Raw genomic sequence first — 21,798 nt, 5'->3', positions numbered from 1 at the left:
CTTACCAGCCTTTTCCGGGAACACAGTAGAATGGATTAGTCATTATCCTCTGCTTCTGATTTCTTAAAACTGAAGCATTTCTTCCATTTGTTGGTATCTATATATTTAAATTAGAAGAACACTGGTGCTCTGTTGCTGATTTGATTATCACTTAAGCCTGTGAGTTCTTAAAATAAGTTGTACTTTTGCCTCAGAAGAGATTTTCTTTGTAGGTGTATCTGCTTATGGTTGGAAATGAACTGGAAGGATGTTTTGGGGATACTAATTTTATCAAAGGTCTGAAATGTAAGATTATGGAAAGGTAGAGATCTTTCACAGCCTAGCCATATTTCTACCTCACATTGTTTCCTGGAGAGTTTGTCTATCAGTAGACCCATCTGTTTTAAGATCACACGGGGAGTTCATAGTCTTACGTGTGTATTAACTTCGCTGTAGGTCATGTGAAACAAGCTGGAAATCAGAAGAGAAACCTAAGGAGCCATATAGTGACATAGCTTTCTGCATGCTTCTAAAACAAAATCCTGACTTTAGATTCTAACCAGAATTCATAATGACTAGCTTTAGATAAATAAGGATCTCTCTACAGGGGATGCATCTAAAGAGATGTTGCATTTTTATCCGCTGGGGAAGGAGTGAGCAGAATTCCTAAATCATCACCCTTTCCTGTAGAAAGAGTAAGCTTAATGTAGTCTGGGCACAGTGGCTCACACCTGTAATCCTAGCACTTTGGGAGGCTAAGGTGGGAGGATGGCTTGAGGCCAAAGGTTCAAGACCAGCCTGGGCAACAAAGCAAGACCCCGTCTCTACAAAAATAAAATAAAATTAGCCGGGCGTGGTGGCAAGTACCTGTAGCCCCAGCTACTCAGGAAGATGAGGAGAGAGGATCTCTTGAGCCCAGAAGGTCGAGGCTCCAGTGAGCTTTGATTATGCCACTGCACTCCAACCTGGGCGACAGAGTGAAAAAAAAAAAAAAAATTGAAGAAAGTAAGCTTAGTGTAGACCAAGTAGAAGTCTACGGATTGTGGACTCTGTGAGGGCAGAGACCATAGCTGTTGTCTATACCAGTATCCCTAGCAACTAGTTCAGTGTCTTGCTTATACAGGTGCTCAATAAATATTTGTTCTATGTGTGACCAAATAAATGACAGATTCTAAATTTTCTGGTAGTAGGAAATATCTCCATATAGATAGAAAAGTGCAAAAATCATAAATCTGATGAATTTTCACTAAGGGAACACCTCATAGACCTAGTGCCCAGGTGAAGAAATACAGTCATTCCAGTCCCCAGTACCCCTCATGCCCGTCACAGGCATTGCTTCTCCGAGAGTAAGCTCCAGCCTGACTCCCAGTGCCACGGTTCTGTTTTACCCATTTTTTAACCATGTATAAGCATGTCCTCTTTTGTGTCTCTCCCTGTTCATTTATAACATAGGGAGATTCATCGTGTTGGGAGTAGCAGTGGTTCATTTCTGCCCAGTGCAGTATTCTGCTGTGTGAATATACCGCAATTTATCCATTCCGCTATTGATGGGTACTTGGGTTGTTCCCGTTTGGGACTATTACAAGTAGTGCTGCTGTGAATATTTTTGTAGCTGTCTTTTGGTGGGGGGGTGTATGCATTCCTGTCAGGTATGTACTGAGGGGTAGAATTCCTGGATGATAAAGCATGTGACTGTTCAGCTTTAGTAGAAACTGCTAAACAGTTGTCCATATTTATACTTGCACTAGCAGAGCTTCTGTTGCAGCACCTCCCTGAATACCTGTATAGGTCTTTTTCATTTTAGGCACTCTAGTGGGTGATTAGTGGTACCATATTGATCTTTTAATTTACATTTTCCTCATGACTGAGGAAGTTGAGCATTTTTCATTTGTTTATTTGGATATGCTCTTTTGTGAAGCGTCTATTCTAGTCTTCTGCTCATTTTCCTACTGAGTTGTCTGTTTTGCTTACTGAATTCTCTCTGTAGTCGGGGCACAACTCCATTGTTGGATACATGTGATGTCAAAATCCCCCACTCCGTGGCTTGTCATTTCACTCTCTTTTTTTTTTTTTTTTTTTTTTTTTTGAGATGGAGCCTTGCTCTGTGGCCAGGCTGGAGTGCAGTGGCGTGATCTCGGCTCACTGCAACCTCCGCTTCCCGGGCTCAAGCGATTCCCCTGTCCCAGCCTCCCAAGTAGCTGGGACTACAGGCACATGCCACCACGCCCGGCTAATTTTTTGTATTTTTAGTAGAGACGGGGTTTCACCATGTTGGCCAGGTTGGTCTTGATCTCCTGACCTCATGGTCTGCCCGCCTCGGCCTCCCTAAGTGTTGGGATTATGGCTGTAAGCCATGTCATTGCACTCTCTTAATGGTGTCTTTTGGTGAAAAGAAGAAGTTCATAATTTCATGTAGTCCAATTTATCCATTTTGTCTTCTATATGTTTAGCAGTTTTTTGTGTCCTGTTTAGAAAATTTTTGCCTATTCCAAAATCATGAAATTTAAGTTCTCCACCTCTGTTGAAATTATAACATTAAGGCAGAAAAGACTCTTCATTCTGATCTGTTGGTTCTTAGCCTTTTGCAAGTCCCGGATCCCTGTGAAAATCTGACTAGAACTCGAGACGCCCTGCACAGAAATGCACCTATGCACACACACAGTAGATTTTCCTGCAGTGTTAGGGAGTTCACAGACACTCAGACTTAATCTGTGGACCCCTTGGTAGAGAACCCCTCATCTATTCCAACCCAGTCATTTTACAGATAAGGAAATTGAGGCCCAGGGAAAGGCCACCGTTAGTTTGTGGCCCACCTGGGACTAGAGTCCAGGTCTCTTGACTCCGATTCTAGTGCTCTTTCTAACAGATTTCCCTGCTGCAGTCTTTCTGAAAATGTCTCACTGGCAGAACCATGAAAGGGAGAATGTTTTAGTCAAGGGAGATTTCTGTCCACTAGCAGCAAAAAAAAAAAAAAAAAAAAATGGCTACATGGTGACACTCTTCTACTTTATGTATTTACCTGAAATGTTTAAGCTCCAAGGAACTGCTTTTTGAAGTTGAGCTGGGAATTATCATGGCCCATGCATCCTCCTCTAGCTGTGACTCAGTGCCCTGGGGTTGCTATATGAACCTTTCCATGTATAACTACCTGTATTCGGCTTGGTCTTTTGGTTGGTTCTGGCTGGAATTTTAAAAACCACCTTATATGATAAGCTTCTAGTCTCAGTGCTGAAGTGGGTGGGGTTTACCAGAGTGGTTGCTCCAGGGAGAAAATTAAAAGGGGTGGAGGCAGGGAAAGGAACTCTGAGTTTGTTGACTAGGTTATGTTGGTTTGCAAGTAGTCAGCTGGTAGACAAACGAAGCCAGAGTGTCTAGAAGTATTCATTAATGATTTTACTGCTCCCCTGCTACTGTCTGCAGTGGTCTTTTCCAAGGCTCTAAGTGGACTAAGCAGTTTACAGGTAACAGGGCCAGATATTTTCAAGCCATCACTCAAACCCCAGTGCTAGGCACGTCCAGAGCGAAACCTGTTACCTTGTCGGCATGCTCACCAAAGTGCACTGCCAGGGGTGTGCACTTCACACTCATAGCACAGATCACAGTTTGTATCTCACAGTGAAAAAGACTGTTCATATCTTTGGGCCACACCCTGAAGCACAAACTGAATGATCCCACCCTCAACACAAAGGAAGTTGAGTCCATAATAGCATCCACAAATAGGATACTCTTAGATCTGACAAATAACACCCATTTATTTTATTCTATTTTTCTTCTTTCCCCTAAGCCCCCGGAGAGCCTTTCTGCAGTTTCATCACACACTCATGACTAAGTAGATGGGGGTGCTAGGGGGCCAGCTGTCCGAATGAGGCACATTTGTCATGTCATTTCAAAAGCTTTTACAGAGCACCTGCTGTGTTCTGGGTCCTATACTAGGTGACAGGGCCACCTAGGTGAACAGGACAAGGTCCCTGTCCTCAGGAAGCTCCCAGTCCAGGCAGAGGCATGGGTGAATCGGCCCACACGTACTGCACAGTGTGTTGAGCGAGCACAGATGCTGTGGGGCCACCCTGTGGGTCCAGGGAAGCACTTCCTAGAGAAGAAATCCAAACAGGGATTCCAAGTCAACGAGGCAGAAAGTGATGGGAACAGCATTTGTCATAGTCAGACAGGTGCCTTTCACAGTGACATAGAGACAGTGAGGTGGGGTTGGAATTTAGGCCTGAGAGAACGGGGACCCAGTGGCATACAGAGTCTTATCCTTGTCCTACCTTTTTAAAAGAGCTAAATTCAGAGGCTGCCAATATGTTCATACCTCAAAAGGATCACTTATCCCAATAACTTAGGAACCGTTGGCATCCATAGCCCTAAATCGGAAAATGCCGAAATCAGAATCATTTCCCCCTACATTGATCACAGTGACCTTTAATCACCTTCAGCTCCCTGGTCTCCTAGAGCCACGGGTCAGCCCCTCACTGCCCTCCTCCAAAGACAAGTCTCTGCTCAGAATGTCACTGAAACTCTGAGCATCCACTCAACAAGGCTCCATCTTCTTACTTTCTCATCTTTTCTCTTTTAGGCCTGAAGAAGTCAGTGATTTATAGTTCACTAAAACTGCACAAAATGTGGAAAGGGTGGCTGAGGAAAACATCCTGATTTTGCTTGCTTTTATATATGTTATGTGTAGATGAATAAAGTGTTTGATCCTTTTTGACAGAACAGTGTTTGTTACTTTGACCCATTGCTTGAATTCAAAGATACCCTGGTTTGCATAATACTTGGTTTTTTAAATTTATGCATCAGACATTTACCCAGTTGGGACCCAAATATATTAGAGGGCTTAGCATCAGAAGAAAAGAACCCTCTCCATATACAAAGTCATGTGGGTCCTGCAGAATAGCTTTGCCTGTCCTGCATTCTGTACGTACGTGAGAGTCAGACGTGACAAATTTCTTGTATGCTGTGAACACGTAGCCCAGGAAACTTACAGGGTGTGGAAGCTTGACTTTCTCTGCCTGGCTTGTTATGTCTCTAGTCTCCATCCTGTTCACTTGTTTTTTTTCCAGCAGGGGCTCGCAAGTGTCACATCAACATTTCCCTGGATCTAGGCTTTTTGTGTGTTTCTTTGTTCTCCACTAAAATGTATGGCAGTGACTTTTGGGTTAGGAGCCTGGAACAGACACCTTGCAGAGCCTGCCTTATTGTAACAGTTAGGACGTGTTCGGGCAACAGGAAACCCACTGCAGAGTGCCTTGAACAACAAAGGACAGAATCAAGTACCCCAGTTTCTCTCCATCTCTCTGCCCTCTGCAGTGTTAGCATCGTGCTGAGGCTGGCTTTGCTCTGTCATGAGACTGCTGGCAGCAGCTTCAAGGGCTGTGTGCTTCCAAATCACAACTGGGAGCCACAGAGAAGACTCCTTTCAGATGGCCTCTTAGAAAAGCAAGAAACCTTCCCAACAGCCCTAGCAAGCCTCTGTCTGGTTTCACGGACGCTGATTGGGTGCCATGCCCATCCCAGAGCCAGTAAATGGACAAAGGATGGAACTAAGCTGATAGGCTCAGGCCTGAGCCACCAGCCCCAGCCCAAGAGGTAATTTCCCTCCCCTCAGGCTCACAGGCTTCAGAGGAGTAGACACTTAAATGGGAATTGAGGAGGAAGGGCTGTTGGGAAGCAACCACCTCCTCCCACCTCATCCACCTAACAAGCCATATGAATCTATTTGATTGAACCTCAGCTTGTCTTTTTTTCCTGCAAATCGTCTTTGTCCCACCTCACACTCCGTATTTCCATTGCCAAGTATTCTAGTGCAGACCCATAGGCTCTCTTCTACATTTGAACAATTCCTTATCTACTTATTTTTTGTTTACTATTGGGTTCAGCTCATTCTAACCCATAGCATAGTGAAGAGTGCAGACTTCAGATTCAGCCAAACTGAGTTACATCTCATCCCCACTACTGACCAGATATGTGATTTTGGGCAAGTTATCGAGCCTCTGAATAGTTTCACCGTCTGTGAGATGGAAATGACATTACAGACCTCTTCGAGTTGTGCTGGTCTGTGCACTCACCCCTGTAGAACACCTAGGGTAGCGCCTTGTGCCTAGCATTGAGCAAATGGTTGTTGCTGCTGTGGTTCCTTTGTATTATTGGATTTTTTATTATTTTCTTTTTCTTTTTTTCTTTTTTCTTTTTTTTTTTTTTTTCGAGATGGAATTTCGCTCTTGTTGCCCAGGCTGGAGTGCAGTGGCATGATCTTGGCTCACTGCAACCTCCACCTCCTGGGTTCAAGCAATTCTGCTGCTTCAGCCTCCCGAGTAGCTGGGATTACAGGTGGCTGCCACCACGCCCAGCTAATTTTTTCTATTTTTAGTAGAAACAGGGTTTCATCATGTTGGCCAGGCTGGTCTTGAACTCCTGACCTCAGCTGATCCACCCGCCTCGGCCTCCCAAAGTGCTGGGATTACAGGCGTGAGCCACTGTGCTTGGCCTATTATTTTTTTCTATAAGCCTTTTTGTTTATTTGTGTTAGTTTTTTCCTTAAGAACCCAAAATAGACTGGGCATGGTGGCTCATGCTTGGAATCCCAGCACTTTGGAAGGCTGAGGCTGGAGAGTTGCTTGAGCCCAGGAGTTCAAGAGCAGCCTGGGCAACACAGCGAGAGCACATCACTACAAAAAGTTTTTTTCAAATTAGCTAGATGTGGTGGCACATGCCTGTGGTCCCAGCCACTCGGGAGGGAGGACCACTTGAGCCCAGGAGGTCAAGGCTGCAGTGATCTGTGATTGTATTCCAGCTGCTGTATTCCAGCCTGGGCGACAAAATGGATTCTCCACTGCTTATGCGATACGAATTTTTCCTCAGCCTATTCAAGACCCACTATAATCTGGCTTTAGTTTACTTTAACTTCTGTCCTCTGTATCTGATAGGGCTTTTTATATTCCCAAAGTAGATACTTTACCAACTAGATACTCATTGGAGCACAGAACACCAGGGTCACTCTCCAGCTATGGAATCTGAGGCCTCTGGGGAGGAAGTGACTGCCTGGGGTCCTAACATATGTGAGTAACATTGCTGGGGCTTGAACCCTGGCTTCCAGACTCCGGTGTAGTGCCTTTTCTTACACAGCCTGCAGTTTTCACAAATGATGAATACTTGTGTCTTTGTGTTCCACTGCCCCAGATGTATTCTTCCTTTTCCTCAATCTAAGGTGATTCATCAAAAAGGCATATAAGGAGGAGAGGTAAGACTTTCTCTGAGGGAAGTGGAACTCTTCGGGAGTAAGTAGCTCTTCTCATTCCAGAAGGCTCAAGAAATAAATGTATTTTGGTGTCACACCTAGAGTTGGTTCTCAACTCTTTACAGCTGTGTCCTTTGGTCAAGTTGCTGAACCCTTCTGAACCTCAGTTTCTATATCTATGATGTAGGTATTCTTATACCCATTTGTCAGGTTTGGTGTTAGAATTAAATGACATAACATAAATTACCTAACGTGGTTCTTGACACATCATGATAGTATCTCTGCTATCCAGTTCAGATGGTGAGTTTAGATGGCATGGGATAGTCCCTCATATATTAGTCAGTCTAGTCAAGAAAATGGAAACAACCCTAAGTATATCAAATAGAAGGAATTTAATATAGGGAATTTGTTAGAAAGATGTTGGGAGGCTGGGAAACAAAAAAGAAGGGGTATCCTGGAGGAGGAAGAAGGGATGACGTGCAGAGAATCTGCACATGAGGACGCTGCTAACATCCGTGGACTGGAACTTACAAGTCCACACCTGCTGCTGTGTTGCTGGAGATGCTCCCTGTAGCGGTTTCAAAATATGTTCACAAATTCTTTGGCCCACCTCCTAGCAGTAGCATTCATTTTCCCTCCTTGAATATTGGCGGGCCTTAGTGACTTGCTTCTAACAGGTAGAATATAACAGATGAGATGCTCTATGACTTCCAAGGCTAGGTCTTAAAAGGTGACACAACTTCCTTCCGGCTCTCTCTCAGGACACTTGGCTTGGAACCCAGCCGCCATGTTGTGAGGGCACCCAGGCCACTGGGAGAGGCCACGTGGAGGTGTTCTGGCTGACGTCCAACATCAGTTGCCAGACGAGTGAGCAAGCCTTTAACTCTAGCCCCAGCCACTGTGACTATGACAGAACAAGAGAGCCCAAGCAGGACCTGCCTAGCAAAGCCCAGTCAGCTTTTGGAAGTGTGAGGGAGAATAAGAAAATGATCATTGTCATTTAAAGTCATTGAGTTGTCCAGGCGTGGTGGCTCACACGTGTAATCCCAGCACTTTGGGAGGCTGAGGTGGGAAAATCGCTTGAGCCCAGGAGTTCAAGACCAGCCCAGGCAACATAGTGAGACTTCCGCATCTCTACAAAAACTTTAAAATGTGGTAGCACACACCTGTAGCCCCGGTTACTCAGGAGGTTGAGGTGGGAGGATTGCTTGAGCCTAGAAGGTTGAGGCTGCAGTGAGCTGTGATTGTGCCACTGCACAATCTAGTCAAGAAAAATGAAAACAACCCTAAGTATAATAAATAGAAGGGGCTGGCTGCAGTGGCTCACGCCTGTAATCCCAGCACTTTGGGAGGCTGAGGCAGGTGGATCACGAGGTCAGGAGTTCGAAACCAGCCTGGCCAACATGGTGAAACCCCATCTCTACTAAAAATACAAAAATTAGCCAGGCGTGGTGGCTCATGCCTGTAATCCCAGCTACTCAGGAGGCTGAGGCAGGAGAATTGCTTGAACCTGGGAGGTGGAGGTTGCAATGAGCCAAGATCGTGCCACTGCACTCCGGCCTAAGTGACAGAGCAAGATTCCATCTCAAAAAATAATAATAATAATAATAAAATTAAATAAATAAATAAATAAATGGAACTTAATATAGGGATTTTGTTACAAAGATGTTGGGAGGGCTGGCAAACAAAAAAGAAGGGGTACCCTGGAGAAGGAAGAACGGATGACGTGCAGAGAAGCTGCACATCAGGAAGCTGCTAACAGCCCTGTATTGGAACCTACAAGCCCACACCAGCCTGGGCACCAGAGTGAGACTCCGTCTCTCAAAAAGATTAAAAATTCATTAAGTTTTCAGAAGACTTGTACGCAGTTCAGAAAACTTGTACACAGCATTAGATACTGTGTATGAGTCCTCTGAAAACTTATGCCCTTGCCACTGCTAGAGCTGCCAGAGTCACCACCACTGCCCAGATGCCACTTGGGCCAGGCATGGTGGCTAACACCTGTAATCCCAGCACTTTGGGAGGCCAAGGTGGGTGGATTGCTTGAGCTCAGGAGTTTGAGGCCCGCCTGGGCAACATAGTGAGACCTCATCTCTACAAAAAGTAAACAAAAAATTAGCTGGGAGCAGTGGTGCGCACCTGTGGTCCCAGCTGCTTGGGAGGCAGAGATGGCAGAATCACCTGAACCCCGGGAGGTCAAGGCTGCAGTGAGCGGAGATCGTGGCGCTGCACGCCAGCCTGGGCAAGAGAGCGAGACTCTGACTGAAAAAAACAGGCTGGGCATGGTGGCTCACACCTGTAATCCCAGCATTTTGGGAGGCCGAGGTAGGTGGATGACAAGGTCAAGAGATCAAGGCCATCCTGGCCAACATGGTGAAACCCCATCTCTATTAAAAATACAAAACTTAGCTGGGCATGGTAGGGGGTGCCTGTAGTCCCATCTACTCAGGAGGCTGAGGCAGGAGAATCACTTGAAACCAGGAGGTGGAGGTTGCAGTGAGCCAAGATTGCTCCACTGCACTCCAGCCTGGTGACAGAGCAAGACTCCATCTCAAAACAAAACAAAAACAAAAACCAGATGCCACTTGACAACCACCAGTAACTGCTGCTGCAGTTGGAGTCAAACCCAGGAACTCCTCTTCCTCCTATCTTCTGATCTGACACCACGGTCTCCAATCAGCAAAACCTAATAGAAAGCCAGCTGGTAAGAAACCTGGGCAACATAGTTTGCAGGCTCCTACCCAGCAGTGGAGAGTGGTGTACAGAGGAATGGCTGAGCTCACCAGAGAAACACCTGCCTGTGGTGACTGAGCATCCAGATCCACCCTTCAATCATATGTAAATTTCCATACACCAGGAGCAGCTTCCTGTTTCCACCCAACGTGATGCAGCTATCCTTTGTACAAAAGAAAATGCTCTCAAATTAGCCAGGGGTGGTGGCGGGCACCTGTAGTCCCAACTACTTGGGAGGCCGAGGCTGGAGAATCACTTGAACCCGGGAGGCGGAAGTTGCAGTGAGCCACGATTGTGCCGCTGCACTCCACCCTGGGGGACAGAGCGAGACTCCTCCTCCTCAAAAAAAAAAAAAAAAAAAAAAAGAAAAGAAAAGAAGTGTTCTCACTTTTCTGGCAGGAAAGAGTAAACAAAGTCCCTACAGTTACTGTATTCATCTGTGGGTGATGTTAATGCCTCTTTTAATTAGAATCCCAACTGGATATTGTATAATTTAGAAACTAGCCTATAACATTAACCACCAGCCACTCTCCTTATAGAAAATAGTTGAAGGGAAGGGGTTAAAAATCCCCGTGTGCCTGTCCGTGAGTATGTATATACACATTACCACGCAAGGAAGGAAATATGCCTACCTTTTTTGTTTTGGTTTTGGTTTTGGTTTCTTTTGTTTTTTGAGACAGAGTCTTGCTCTGTTGCCCAGGCTGGAGTGCAGTGGCACGATCTTGGCTCACTGCAGCCTCCACCTCCCAGGTTCAAGTGATTCTCCCACCTCGGCCTCCTGAGTAGCTGGGATTACAGGCTCACACCACCACACCTGGCTAATTTTTTGTATTGTTAGTAGAGACAGGGTTTCACCATGTTGACCAGGCTAGTCTCAAACTCCTGAACTCAAGTGATCTGCCCTCCTTGGCCTCCCAAAGTGCCAGAATTACAGGCATGAGCCACCACATCATTTTTTTAAAAAGGTTATGATATCACAGTAGATACGGCATCTTTCTCCCTTTACTCATTCTGTGTTCCTATTGCCCTCAGCCTGTACTTCATTTGGGCAGAGTTCCTTACGTGGTTGGGGCCCAAATCTCCACTACTGAAGAGCTGTCTCTATGGGTCCTGTCTGTATCGGGTTGTTGTAGTCTTTAACTTTTATTGAACATGGTTCCACATCTTACATTTTGAGTAATGAGAATTTGATAGTGCTTACTATTTGGAGTAATGTTTCTTGTATTAACTCATTCGTCCTTACACAACCCAATAAGGCAAGTACTATTATTCTAACTTTACAAATCAGGAAACAGGCTCAAAGAGATTAAGTACCTTGCCTAAAGTCACACAGCTAGTTAAGTGGTAGAACCAGGATTCAGGCCCACGTTTGAATGGTCTGAATCCGGTCTCAGTGCTCTTGACCACTGCTCAGTCATCATGGGCAGGTGTTTCCCTATACCATACCACAGCTAAGCACACAATAGGTGCCCAGTAAATGGTAGCTGTTATTGTTGATATTACTGCCATTTGATAACTGTCTCTTGGAGTTATGAATCTTATACTCACTTATAAAATAACCAGTTGACTAAACAATGCCTGGCAAATGACATCGTCCTGATTTGTGGCTAGAATTCCTTAAAACATTGTTTCAGAATTTACAACTATCTCATGAAAAGTCTGATTCCTAAAAGAGAGCTTGTCTCCAGGTTGCTTGCCCTGGCTTCTAATCATAACATTTCCCTTTATTAGCCAGGTGATCCTGGAAAAAGCTTTGGATTTGGTGACCAAAGGTGGCTAGTCATACCCCCCAGGTCAGCTCTGTCACAGATTAGCCAGGTGATGTTGGGCATTATGGTTGAGGCAGGTGATGTTTGGAGCTGATGGTTGAGCTTCCTCACTGTGCTCCAAAATCATCAGTCCCTGGGAGACTGGAGAAAAAGTGGTTTGGCAAAACCATAAATGCAAGAGAGCCCAGCACTGATGAGCTGCCTCTGCCCACAAGCGCAATAATATCAGAGCCCAAGTGACCACTAAATGAGAGTCAAAATAACCATGTGCTCAGTGAGATTCTTTTATACTCTGGCACATAAGCAGGACTTTAGAAAGGAGAAGCTCTTCTCCAGCACCCTCGGGGTTGCTGAGGGTCTCCATGGCCAGAGGCCTGGTCTGCAGCTCCAGCTGAATCATGGATCCTTACTCCTTTGAGGCTCTCCATTGCATTGAGTCTTCAAGCCCCAAGTCCTACCTGAGCCCTGTCCCTCCAAAACACCCTCAGTGAGCTAGAGGACACACAGGACTGAATCTCATCAGATGCTGCATTAAACTAAGGGAAGATGCTCATCGACTCAGGCACTCTGTCCCACCAAAAAATCACTGAGCTTCTTGAACCCACAGAAAAGTCCATGCCCCAAACTCCAACCATGTGGGGAGGAGTAAAGGAGTAAACTAAAGTTTCACAGGCACAGGCCATTATCTGTGAAAGTACTTTGAACTAGTAGACTGTATAAAAATGGAGAAAACCTAAGGTTTATGGAAGGCCTATGATTTATAGAAGGTATAACATGTAAACAGCCTCACTTAATCCTTATCCTACTCCTACAACGTAGATACGTTCCCACTTTTTTTTTTCTTTTTTTTTTTCTTTTTTTTTTTGAGACAGGGTCTCATTCTGTCACCCAGGCCGGAGTGCAGTGACACAATCTCAGCTTACTGCAGCCCTGACTACCTGGGCTCAGGCCATGCTACCACCTTAGCCTCCCAAGTAACTGAGACTATGGGCACGCACCACCACCCCTGGCTAATTTTTTGTGTTTTTAGTAGAGATGGGGTTTCACCATGTTGCCTAGGCTGGTCTTGAACTGCTGGGCTCAAGTGATCCATCCACCTTGGCCTCTTAAAGTGCTAGGACTACAGGTGTGAGCCACCACATGCAGCCCAACTTTTTAAAAAAAATTTTACAACCAAGAAAACAGGATTACAGAGGTTAATTTAGCCCCATAGTGGGATTTGAATTCAGTTCTGTATGACTCAAAAATGCATTCACTTTCCAGTATCACACCCCATCTTTGGGCCATGCCTGCAGGATGTGGGTTGTTCTCTCCATGTGTATCCAGGTGATCCAACCCATGATTATTTTCAGCCATCACTGGCCATGCAGCTAAAGACACCTGGTGTCATTGCTTTCTTTTCTCTGTTCCTTCTGAGATGAAGTGGGACCATAGAAAATTCCTTCCTAGAATGAGCTGCATCGGAAGAGATGATACGTGCATGATATGTCAGAATTAATAGGAAACTTTAAAACCATCTAAACTCCTTCACCTTACCGGTGGGATGAGTCAACCCAGGCAGGCTGTGACTTCCGAGGTCACACCAATTTGTTGACGACTGGGACAAAAACCTGGGTCTCTTATTTGTATTATTATTATTATTATTATTATTATTATTATTTTGAGATGGAGTCCTACTTTGTCGCCCAGGCTGGAGTGTAGTGGTATGATCTTGGCTCACTGCAACCTCCACCTCCCAGGTTTAAGCAATTCTCCTGCCTCAGCCTCCTGAGTAGCTGGGATTCCAGATGCGCACCACCATGCTTGGCTAATTTTTGTATTTTTAGTAGAGATGGGGTTTTGCCATGTTGGCCAGGCTGCTCTCGAACTCCTGACCTCAGGTGATCCACCAGCCTTGGCCGCCCAAAGTGCTGGGATTACAGGTGTGAGCCACCGTGCCTGACTGGGTCTCTTACTTTTTACTTAATTCCCCTTTTGCTTCAGCATGCTGTTCTACCCACCCCACATATGGGTAAATTATAACAGGGCTAAGAGCTTCAGTAGCATTTCTGAGATCAGGAAGAACAAAACGTCTGAGCCCATCATTCTTTCCAAACACTGCAGGACATCTGCCTAAATTTAGCTCCTAACTAACTTGAATTTCATTGTCCCCAGCTCCTTGTATGACTATCCTACTGTGACAACTGAGCTACAGATACAAGAAAGTCCCTAAAATTCCAGGTTGCAGTGGGTTACATAGAAGAGGATGACAGGATGTGGCAGATGAAAAGCAGGAGAAGTCTAAAGCCTATTCCCAGAGAGGAGGCTTTAGCTCAACTGGTATTAGTTGAATTACAGGAATAAAATGTTCCCAGACAGTGTTGGTTGGAGGAGATGGGATATGCCAAGATGACGGTGCTGTGGTCCTGCCTCAGTAAGCTTACAGTAAATTAAATAGAGAAGATAAAATCCACTCTCATAATGCAAGGTGAGAAGCGATCAATGCTGTGAACAGAAGTTCATTCATTCACTGATTTAGTCAAGTATTTAACAAAAATTTCATAAATGCCCTCTGCATACCAAGAGCTGGAGCCCTGGAGAGTTGTCCCAATTCTAAGGATCTTACAATGCAGAAAAGTAAAGTAAATTGTGAATTAGATTTCTCTGATAAGTACTTAATTATAGGGGTAACTATAGGGTGCTATAGAGATACCTCAAAGTGACAGGAAACTGGTTGAGCCATTACAGTGTGCCAGGCACTCTTCTAAGCACTTTCTATATATTTATTCATTTAATCCTCACCACAGCCTTATGTAACAGGCACTCTTATTATTCCCTATTACATGCATGAGGAAACAGAGGCACAGAAAACTAACAGGACAGCCTGGATCCCCAACCGGGCCATCAAGTTCCAAAGCCCTCCCTCTTAACCTCTTGACTAAACTGTCTTTCAGTCACTTGGTGTTCTCCCAATCTGGAGGGAAGCAGCAAGTGATGTCTAGCCTGTTACTTTAAGAACAAGTAGGGGTTAGCCAGAGGAGAAGGAAGAGTATTCCAGACATAGGACTATGGATATTCAAAAGCCCTAAATGAAGAGAACACAGTGTGTTGAGGGAACTAAAGTTAGTTCAAGATTAATAAAGTGCCAGACGTATACTGTGCAGGAGTGAGGCTGGAGAAATGACTGAGGCCAGATCGTGAAAGGTCTTACGATTCTTGTTAGTCTGTTCATTGTTATCCCCAGAGCAATGGAGAGCCAGCCAGGGATTTTTGAGCTAGAGAGTGTCAAAAGTGGATTTGCATTTTACAAACATCAGTGTGGCTGCACTATGGAGAATAGACTAGAAAGAGGAAGACTGTAGTCATCTAGTTGAGAGATGATGGTGGTCCAGGGCAGGATCACTGAGAATGGACCAAAAGGGACAGATTGAAGTGATGTCTAGGAAGTGGACTCAGTACAACTTGATGACTGACTATGGAGAAGGGCTTGCCAAGGCTCCCGCTGGCACAAATGGGAGAATGGTATGCCTGTTTCCTCAGCTGGGGATCCAGGAGGAGGGGCACATTTGGGGATAGCAGGAGGATGGTGATGAATTCGGGTCTGAACATGCTGCATTTGGAATGTCTGTGGAAGATGTTGAGTAAACAGTTGGCTCCCCAGGTCTGGAGCTGGAAATGGAAATGTGAGAATTGGCAGCTAATAGATAGTGATTAAAGACACCATGGGAGTGAATGAGGATCTCTCAGGAAGTCTGTGGAGTACAAAGAGAAGAGACCCAAGAGCACACCAACAACAAACACCAGCATGAAGAGAACAAACAAACCTGAGAGGTAATCAGAGGAGAACACGGAGAGCAGGGGTCAAGTCACAGGAGATGGATGGTGACCGTATAGTTCAGACATTTGTCCCCTCCAAATCTCATGTTGAACTTGGATCCTCGGTGTTGGAGGTAGGGCCTGGTAAGAGGTGTGTTGGTCATGGGGCTGGCTCTCATGAAAAGCTTTACCATTCTCACTGGAGTGAGTTCTCACTCTTAGTTCCTGCATTACCTGGCAATTAAAAGGAGCCTGGCACCTTCCTCCTCCTCTCTTTGCTCTCCCTTTAATTTGTAAAGAGTAAAGGTTTATTTGGCTCATGATTCTGATGGCTGGAAAGTTCAAGATTGGGCATCTGCATCTGGTGAGGGCCTCACGCTGCCCCCACTCATGGCAGATGGGGAAGGGGAACCAGTGTGTAGAGGTCACATGGCCCGAGAGAGAGCTGGAAAAGGCGGGTACCAGGCTCTTTTTAACAACCTGCTCTCACAGGAACTAACAGAGTAAGAACTCACCACTGAGGGAGGGCATTAATCTATTCATTAGGGACCTGCCGCCATGACCCAGACCCCTCCTATTAGGCCCCATTTCCAATGTTGGGCATCAAATTTCAATATTAGCTTTGGAGGGGACAGACATCCAAACCGTAGCATAGCAGACGCCCTCAAAAAAGTGAAAGGCTAACCTAAAGAATGGGAAAAAATATTTGTAAATCATGTATCTGATAAGGTACTTATAACTAGGATATAAAGACAACCTTATTAAAAATAGGCAAAGGATCTGAACACACACTTCTCCAAAAAAGATACACGAATGGCCAATAAACACGAAAAGATGCTCAGCATCACTCATCATCAGGGAAATGCAAATCAAATCACAGTGAGATACCACCTCACACCCACTAGGAAGGCTAAATAAGAAAGACACAGTCATTTTCCGAGGTTTTTTCGAAAAAAGAGATTAAAGGAGAAAAAAAAAGGACAAAAAAAGGAAGTGTTATTTTACAAAGACGTGAAGACAGTGGAGCCCTCATGTGCTGCTAATGGGAATGTGAAGTGGGGCAGTTGCTGAGGAAACTGTCAGTTCCTCAAGTGGTTAAATATAGAGTTCCTGGGACACAGAGGTGGGCCATTGCTTGAGCCCAGGAGTTTGAGACTGGGCAACATAGCAAGACCCTGTGTCTACAAAAAATGTAAAAATTATCTGGGTTTGGTGTGTGCGCCTGTAGCCCCAGCTACTTGAGAGGCTGAAGCGGGAGGATCACTTGACAAGCCTAGGAGTTGGAGGTTGCAGTGAGCTGTGATCGCACCACTGCACTCCAGCCTGGGTGACAGAACGAGACCCTGTCTCTAAAAAGGAAAAAAAAACAGAGTTCTCATATGACCGAGAAATTCTACTCCCAGGTATATATACCCAAGAGAAATGAAAATATATGTCCACACAAAAACTGGACAATGGACTGTTAACCGACAATAAAAAAGAGTGAAATACTGATGCAGACTATGACACGGATGAGCCTCGAAGACATGATGCCAAGTGGAAGAAGCCTCACACAAAAGACCACATACTATACGATTTCACTTACATGAAATGCCAGGATAGCCAGATGTACCGAGACAGGATTTAGATTCGTGGCTGCTGAGGGCCGGAAGTGGGTAATGGGGGGCTTGGGAGTGAAGCTAAGAATTGGGAAGTTTTCTTTTTAGGTTAATGGGAATGTTCTAAAACTGTATGATGGCGGTACAACTCTATAAATAAAAACGCTGAATTTACACTTTTTTTTCTTTTCTGAGATGGAGTCTCGTTCCCTCACCCAGGCTGGAGTGCAGTGGCAGGATCTTGGCTCACTTCAGCCTCCGCCTCCGGGGTTCAAGCGATTCTCCTGCCTCAGCCTCCCGAGTAGCTGGGATTATAGGTGCACACTGCCACACCCGGCTAATTTTTGTATTTTTAGTAGAGACAGAGTTTCACCATGTTGGCCAGGTTGGTCTCGAACTCTGGATCGCAAATGATCCATCTGCCTAGGCCTCCCAAAGTGTTGGGATTACAGGTGTGAGCCACCGCACCCGGCCTGCTGAACTGTACACTTTAAATGGCTGAATTCTATGGTATGTAAATTATATCTCAACGAAGCTGTTAGAAAGTTTTTCAGTGCTGCTTCTTGGTTGGTTAAAACATTAATCCTGACGTCATTTAGTAGTACCTCAACTCCTTTTTAGAAATGCCCAAACCCTTTTTTAGCTAGATTAGCTCTAACTGAAGAAGAAAAGCTCAAATAGTTACCTTTTTTTCCTCTTCCGGCTTTATTGAAGTATAATTGACAAAAACATTATATGTATTTAAGGTATACAATCTCATGATTTGATGTATGTATACATTGTGAAAAGATCACCACAATCAAGTTAATTAGCATACCCATATCCTCACATAGTTACCATTTTTGTCTGTGTGGTGAGAACACTTAGGAGCTACTCTCTTAGCAAATTTCAAGTAGACAATACATTATTTTTAAATGTAGTCACCATGCTGTAGATTAGATCCTCAGAACGGAATGTTTGTACCCTTTCACCAAAATCTTCCCATTCCACCTGACCCCTGGGAACTACGATTCTACTGTGTTTATGAGTTTGATACTTTCAGATTCCACACAGAAGTGAGATCACACAGTCTTTGTCGTTCCATATCTGGTTTATTTTACTAAGCATAATGTCTCCAATGTTTCATCCATGTTGTCGCAAATGGCAAGATTTCTTTCTTTTTTATGGTGAAATAATGTTTGCAGGCTCTATGACTTACAATGGGGCTACGTCCCCATAAATTCATTGTAAAGTCGAAAGAGCGTTAAGTCCTGGATGGTCTGTCTGTGCAGTCATGTGTCACCTAATGACAGGGATACCCTCTGAGAAATGCGTTGTCAGGCAATTTTCTTCTCGTGAGCGTCATAGAGTGCACTTACAGAAACCTAGATGGCTTAACCTACCACTGCACACCTAGGCTACATGGGATGGCCTACTGCTCCAAGGCCACAAACCTGTACAGCAGGTTACTGTGCTGAATACCGAGGCAGTTGTAACACAGTGGTGAGCACTGTGTGTCTAGACATGTCCACACATAGCAAAGGTACAGTAAGTCAGGCACAGTGGTCCACATCTGTAGTCCCACCTACTTTGGAGGCCGAAGCAGAAGGATTGCTTCAGTTCATGAATTCAAGGCCAGCCTGAGCAACATGGTGAGACCCTGTCTCTAAAAAAAAAATTTTAAATGGCCGAGCACGGTGGCTCACACCTATAATCCCAACACTTTGGGAGGCTGAGGTGGGCGGATCATGAGGTCAGGAGATCAAGACCATCCTGGCTAACACGGTGAAACCCCATCTCTACTAAAAAAAAAATACAAAAAATTAGCCAGGCGTGGTGGCGGGCGCCTGTAGTCCCAGCTACTCGGGAGGCTGAGGCAGGAGAATGGCGTGAACCTGGGAGGTGGAGCTTGCAGTGAGCCAAGATCAGGCCACTGCACTCTAGCCTGGGCAACAGAGCGAGACTCCATCTCAAAAAAAAAATAAATAAATTCATTAAAAAATAAAAGATCTATTTCTAAAAAAATTACCAACCAAAAGAAAAACATTTGCAAACAGGTGGAAGACAAGTGTAGAATGTACTGAGTTCATGGGGACACTGAAATTCTGATCTCACACACACACTTCTCTTAAAAAAGAAACAGTTCAGTAAGAATACGGTATTATAATCTTATGGGACCACTGTTGTGTCTGTGGTCCATCACTGAAACATCGTCATGCAGTGCATGGCTGTATATGTACATAAACACACCCCACGTTTTCTCGATCTGTTCGTCTGTCAGCAGATGCTTAGGTTGTTTCCATATCTTGGCTATTGTGAATAATGCTGCGCAAACGGTTATCTTTAGGATCAAATCGGACGACAGAGATGGTCACACCTAGCTCACATCAGGAGCTCAGGAAATAATTATTGTATCTGAATCTGAGTTAAGTTACTTCCACCAGTGCAGTGGTGTGACTTTATTTAAACTCAGCACACACATCTCTCTAAATCTATAACCATTTGCACACAAGTGTTGGAGATGGAGATGTGACTGCAGAATGGCTAGGTGCTGGCCACCTTGGTGAAATTGTAACACCGTCCTGAAAGACAGTCGAGGGGTAAGTTGTTCACATGGGTTTCGGAAATCACCAGGGTGGTGGCGGGGAATGTGACAGGAAGAGGGGACTAGGGCCCCAAAGCCTGGCAAACGTGGGGGCTGACCAGTGGTCCTTCAGTGATAGTTATAGGGAAAGTATTCTGGCTTATGGCTGGAACCTTGCTATGGTCTGAATTTTGTGTGTCCCCCAACCAAAAAAAATTCCTGTACAAAAATAATGCATCTTAATATTAAAAAAGGCCAGGCGCGGTGGCTCATGCCTGTAATCCCAGCACTTTGGGAGGCTGAGGGGGTGGATCACGAGGTCAGGAGTTCAAACCAGCCTGGCCAAGATGGTGAAACCCCATCTCTACTAAAAATACAAAAATTAGCCGGGCGCGGTGGCAGCCGCCTGTAATCCCAGCTACTCAGGAGGCTGAGGGCAGGAGAATCACTTGAACTTGGGGGGCGGAGATTGCGGTAAGCCGAGATCGCACCACTGCACTCCAGCCTGGGTAACAAAGCGAGACTCCGTCTCAAAAAAAAAAAAAAAAAAATGCTTTCAATGTGATGGTATTAGAAGATGAGGATTTGGGAGTTTATTAGGTCATGAGGGCAGATTAGGACACTATCAGCAAGACCCAGGGAGATCCTTTCTTCCTTCTTCTATGTGAAGTTGCAATGAGAAGTGGCCATCTATGAACCAGAAAGCCCTCACTAGACACTGAATCTGCCAGTGCCTTGATCTCAGACTTCCCAGCCTCCAGACTGAGAAATACATTTCTGTTGTGTATAAGCCACGCAGTCTATGGCATTTTGTTATAGCAACCCAAACAGACCAAGACAAACCTCCCAGGGAGAGCAGTAGGGCCCTGGGCAGTCTTGGGAGCCAGAGGAGTGCAGGCGGCAGCTGGGGCCTGTGACATGCGGCTGTTTTACGGAAAGTGCTCCCTCTTCTGTCCATCTTGGGCTAGCCTGGCCATCTAGGTAACAGTCCCTCTGGCACTCAGTCACTGCTCTAATTGGCAGGCTGGAGAGCCTCCCTGTCAGCTTGGTTTGATGGAGAACTTCCCAGGTGCACATAGAAAGGGGCAGAGCACCTTTCTGATTCCCAAGGAAGCAAAGAAAGCAACTTTCATTCTACAGTGGTGAGAGAGCTCTCCCTGGCTCTGTTTTATCCAGGAAGTTTTCCTGTGCACAAAGTGTGCGTTCATAGAGTCAGAGAACAAGAGTGCTCAAACCTGTTGTAGGTGGCAGAACACCTGGAAATTATAGCTTCCTTTGCATAAGATGATGAAACACTGACTTTTCTTTTTTGTTTGTTTGTTTTGGTTTTGTTTTTTTTGAGATAGAGTCTTGCTCTGTCTCCCAGGCTGGAGTGCAGTGGCATGATCTTGGCTCACTGCAACCTCTCCTTCCTGGTTCAAGTGATTCTCCTGCCTCAGCCTCCCAAGTAACTGGGATTACAGGCATGCACCACCATGCCCTGCTAATTTTTGTATTTTTAGTAGAGACGAGGTTTCGCCATGTTGGCCAGGCTGGTCTTGAACTCCTGACCTCAGGTGATCCACTCACCTCAGCTTCCCAAAGTGCTGGGATTACAGGCATGAGCCACCGCACCCAGCCCCCAACACTGACTTTTCTATTTCTCATTGTATGAACCACAATTTAGCTCATAACACATTGATGGATTTAGCATCTAGGTTGGGCAAGAAACATTCTGCTTAATTAAATGTGCATACTGTTATAAATTAATGAAATCACAGCTAGAAGCCTACTGGCTCATGGAGAAAACAAGCTGTTGAGCTACTCGGGGTCAAGTTTCCAAGTGTCTCCATTACTGCTTGTTTGCCAACAGGTCTGGATGTTCTGCTAGTACTTGAAGGTAGTCATCAAAGAAAATGTCGGGGTGGGGCTGGGCATGGTGGCTCACGCCTGTAATCCTAGCACTTTTGGAAGCCAAGGCAAGAGGACTGTTTGAGGCCAGGAGTTCAAGACCAACCTGGCCAAAATAGCGAGACCCCTCCTCTATTTTTTAAATTTTATAAAAAATTAAAAATGTTGGGAGAAAAATAGTTCACAAAGTGCTAGTCATTAACTAGCTTTTTTTTTTTTAAGCAAATCAAAAAT

General features: G+C 45.1%; 1 protein-coding gene across 2 annotated transcripts in view; it reads left to right on the top strand.

Moving 5' to 3' along the window:
* TAMM41 (TAM41 mitochondrial translocator assembly and maintenance homolog) overlaps positions 1–21,798 on the top strand; it is a 110,648-nt gene that overhangs the window by 52,575 nt on the left and 36,275 nt on the right. The window contains exon 8 of one of the 2 annotated variants that reach the window (XM_019023619.3): positions 4,556–4,695. The exons of the other annotated variant lie outside the window; for it this stretch is intronic. Coding sequence (XP_018879164.1) covers positions 4,556–4,632 — 77 coding nt within the window. The 3' untranslated portion in view covers positions 4,633–4,695. Of the gene's footprint in view, positions 1–4,555; positions 4,696–21,798 lie in introns of those variants that run through there. 2 annotated transcript variants of the gene reach the window in all.

Source organism: Gorilla gorilla, chromosome 2 (genome assembly GCF_029281585.2).
Source record: "Gorilla gorilla gorilla isolate KB3781 chromosome 2, NHGRI_mGorGor1-v2.1_pri, whole genome shotgun sequence".
Taxonomy (NCBI): domain Eukaryota; kingdom Metazoa; phylum Chordata; class Mammalia; order Primates; family Hominidae; genus Gorilla; species Gorilla gorilla.
The sequence above is the reverse complement of the archived record's forward strand: the minus strand, read 5'-3'. Positions and strand labels throughout refer to the sequence as shown.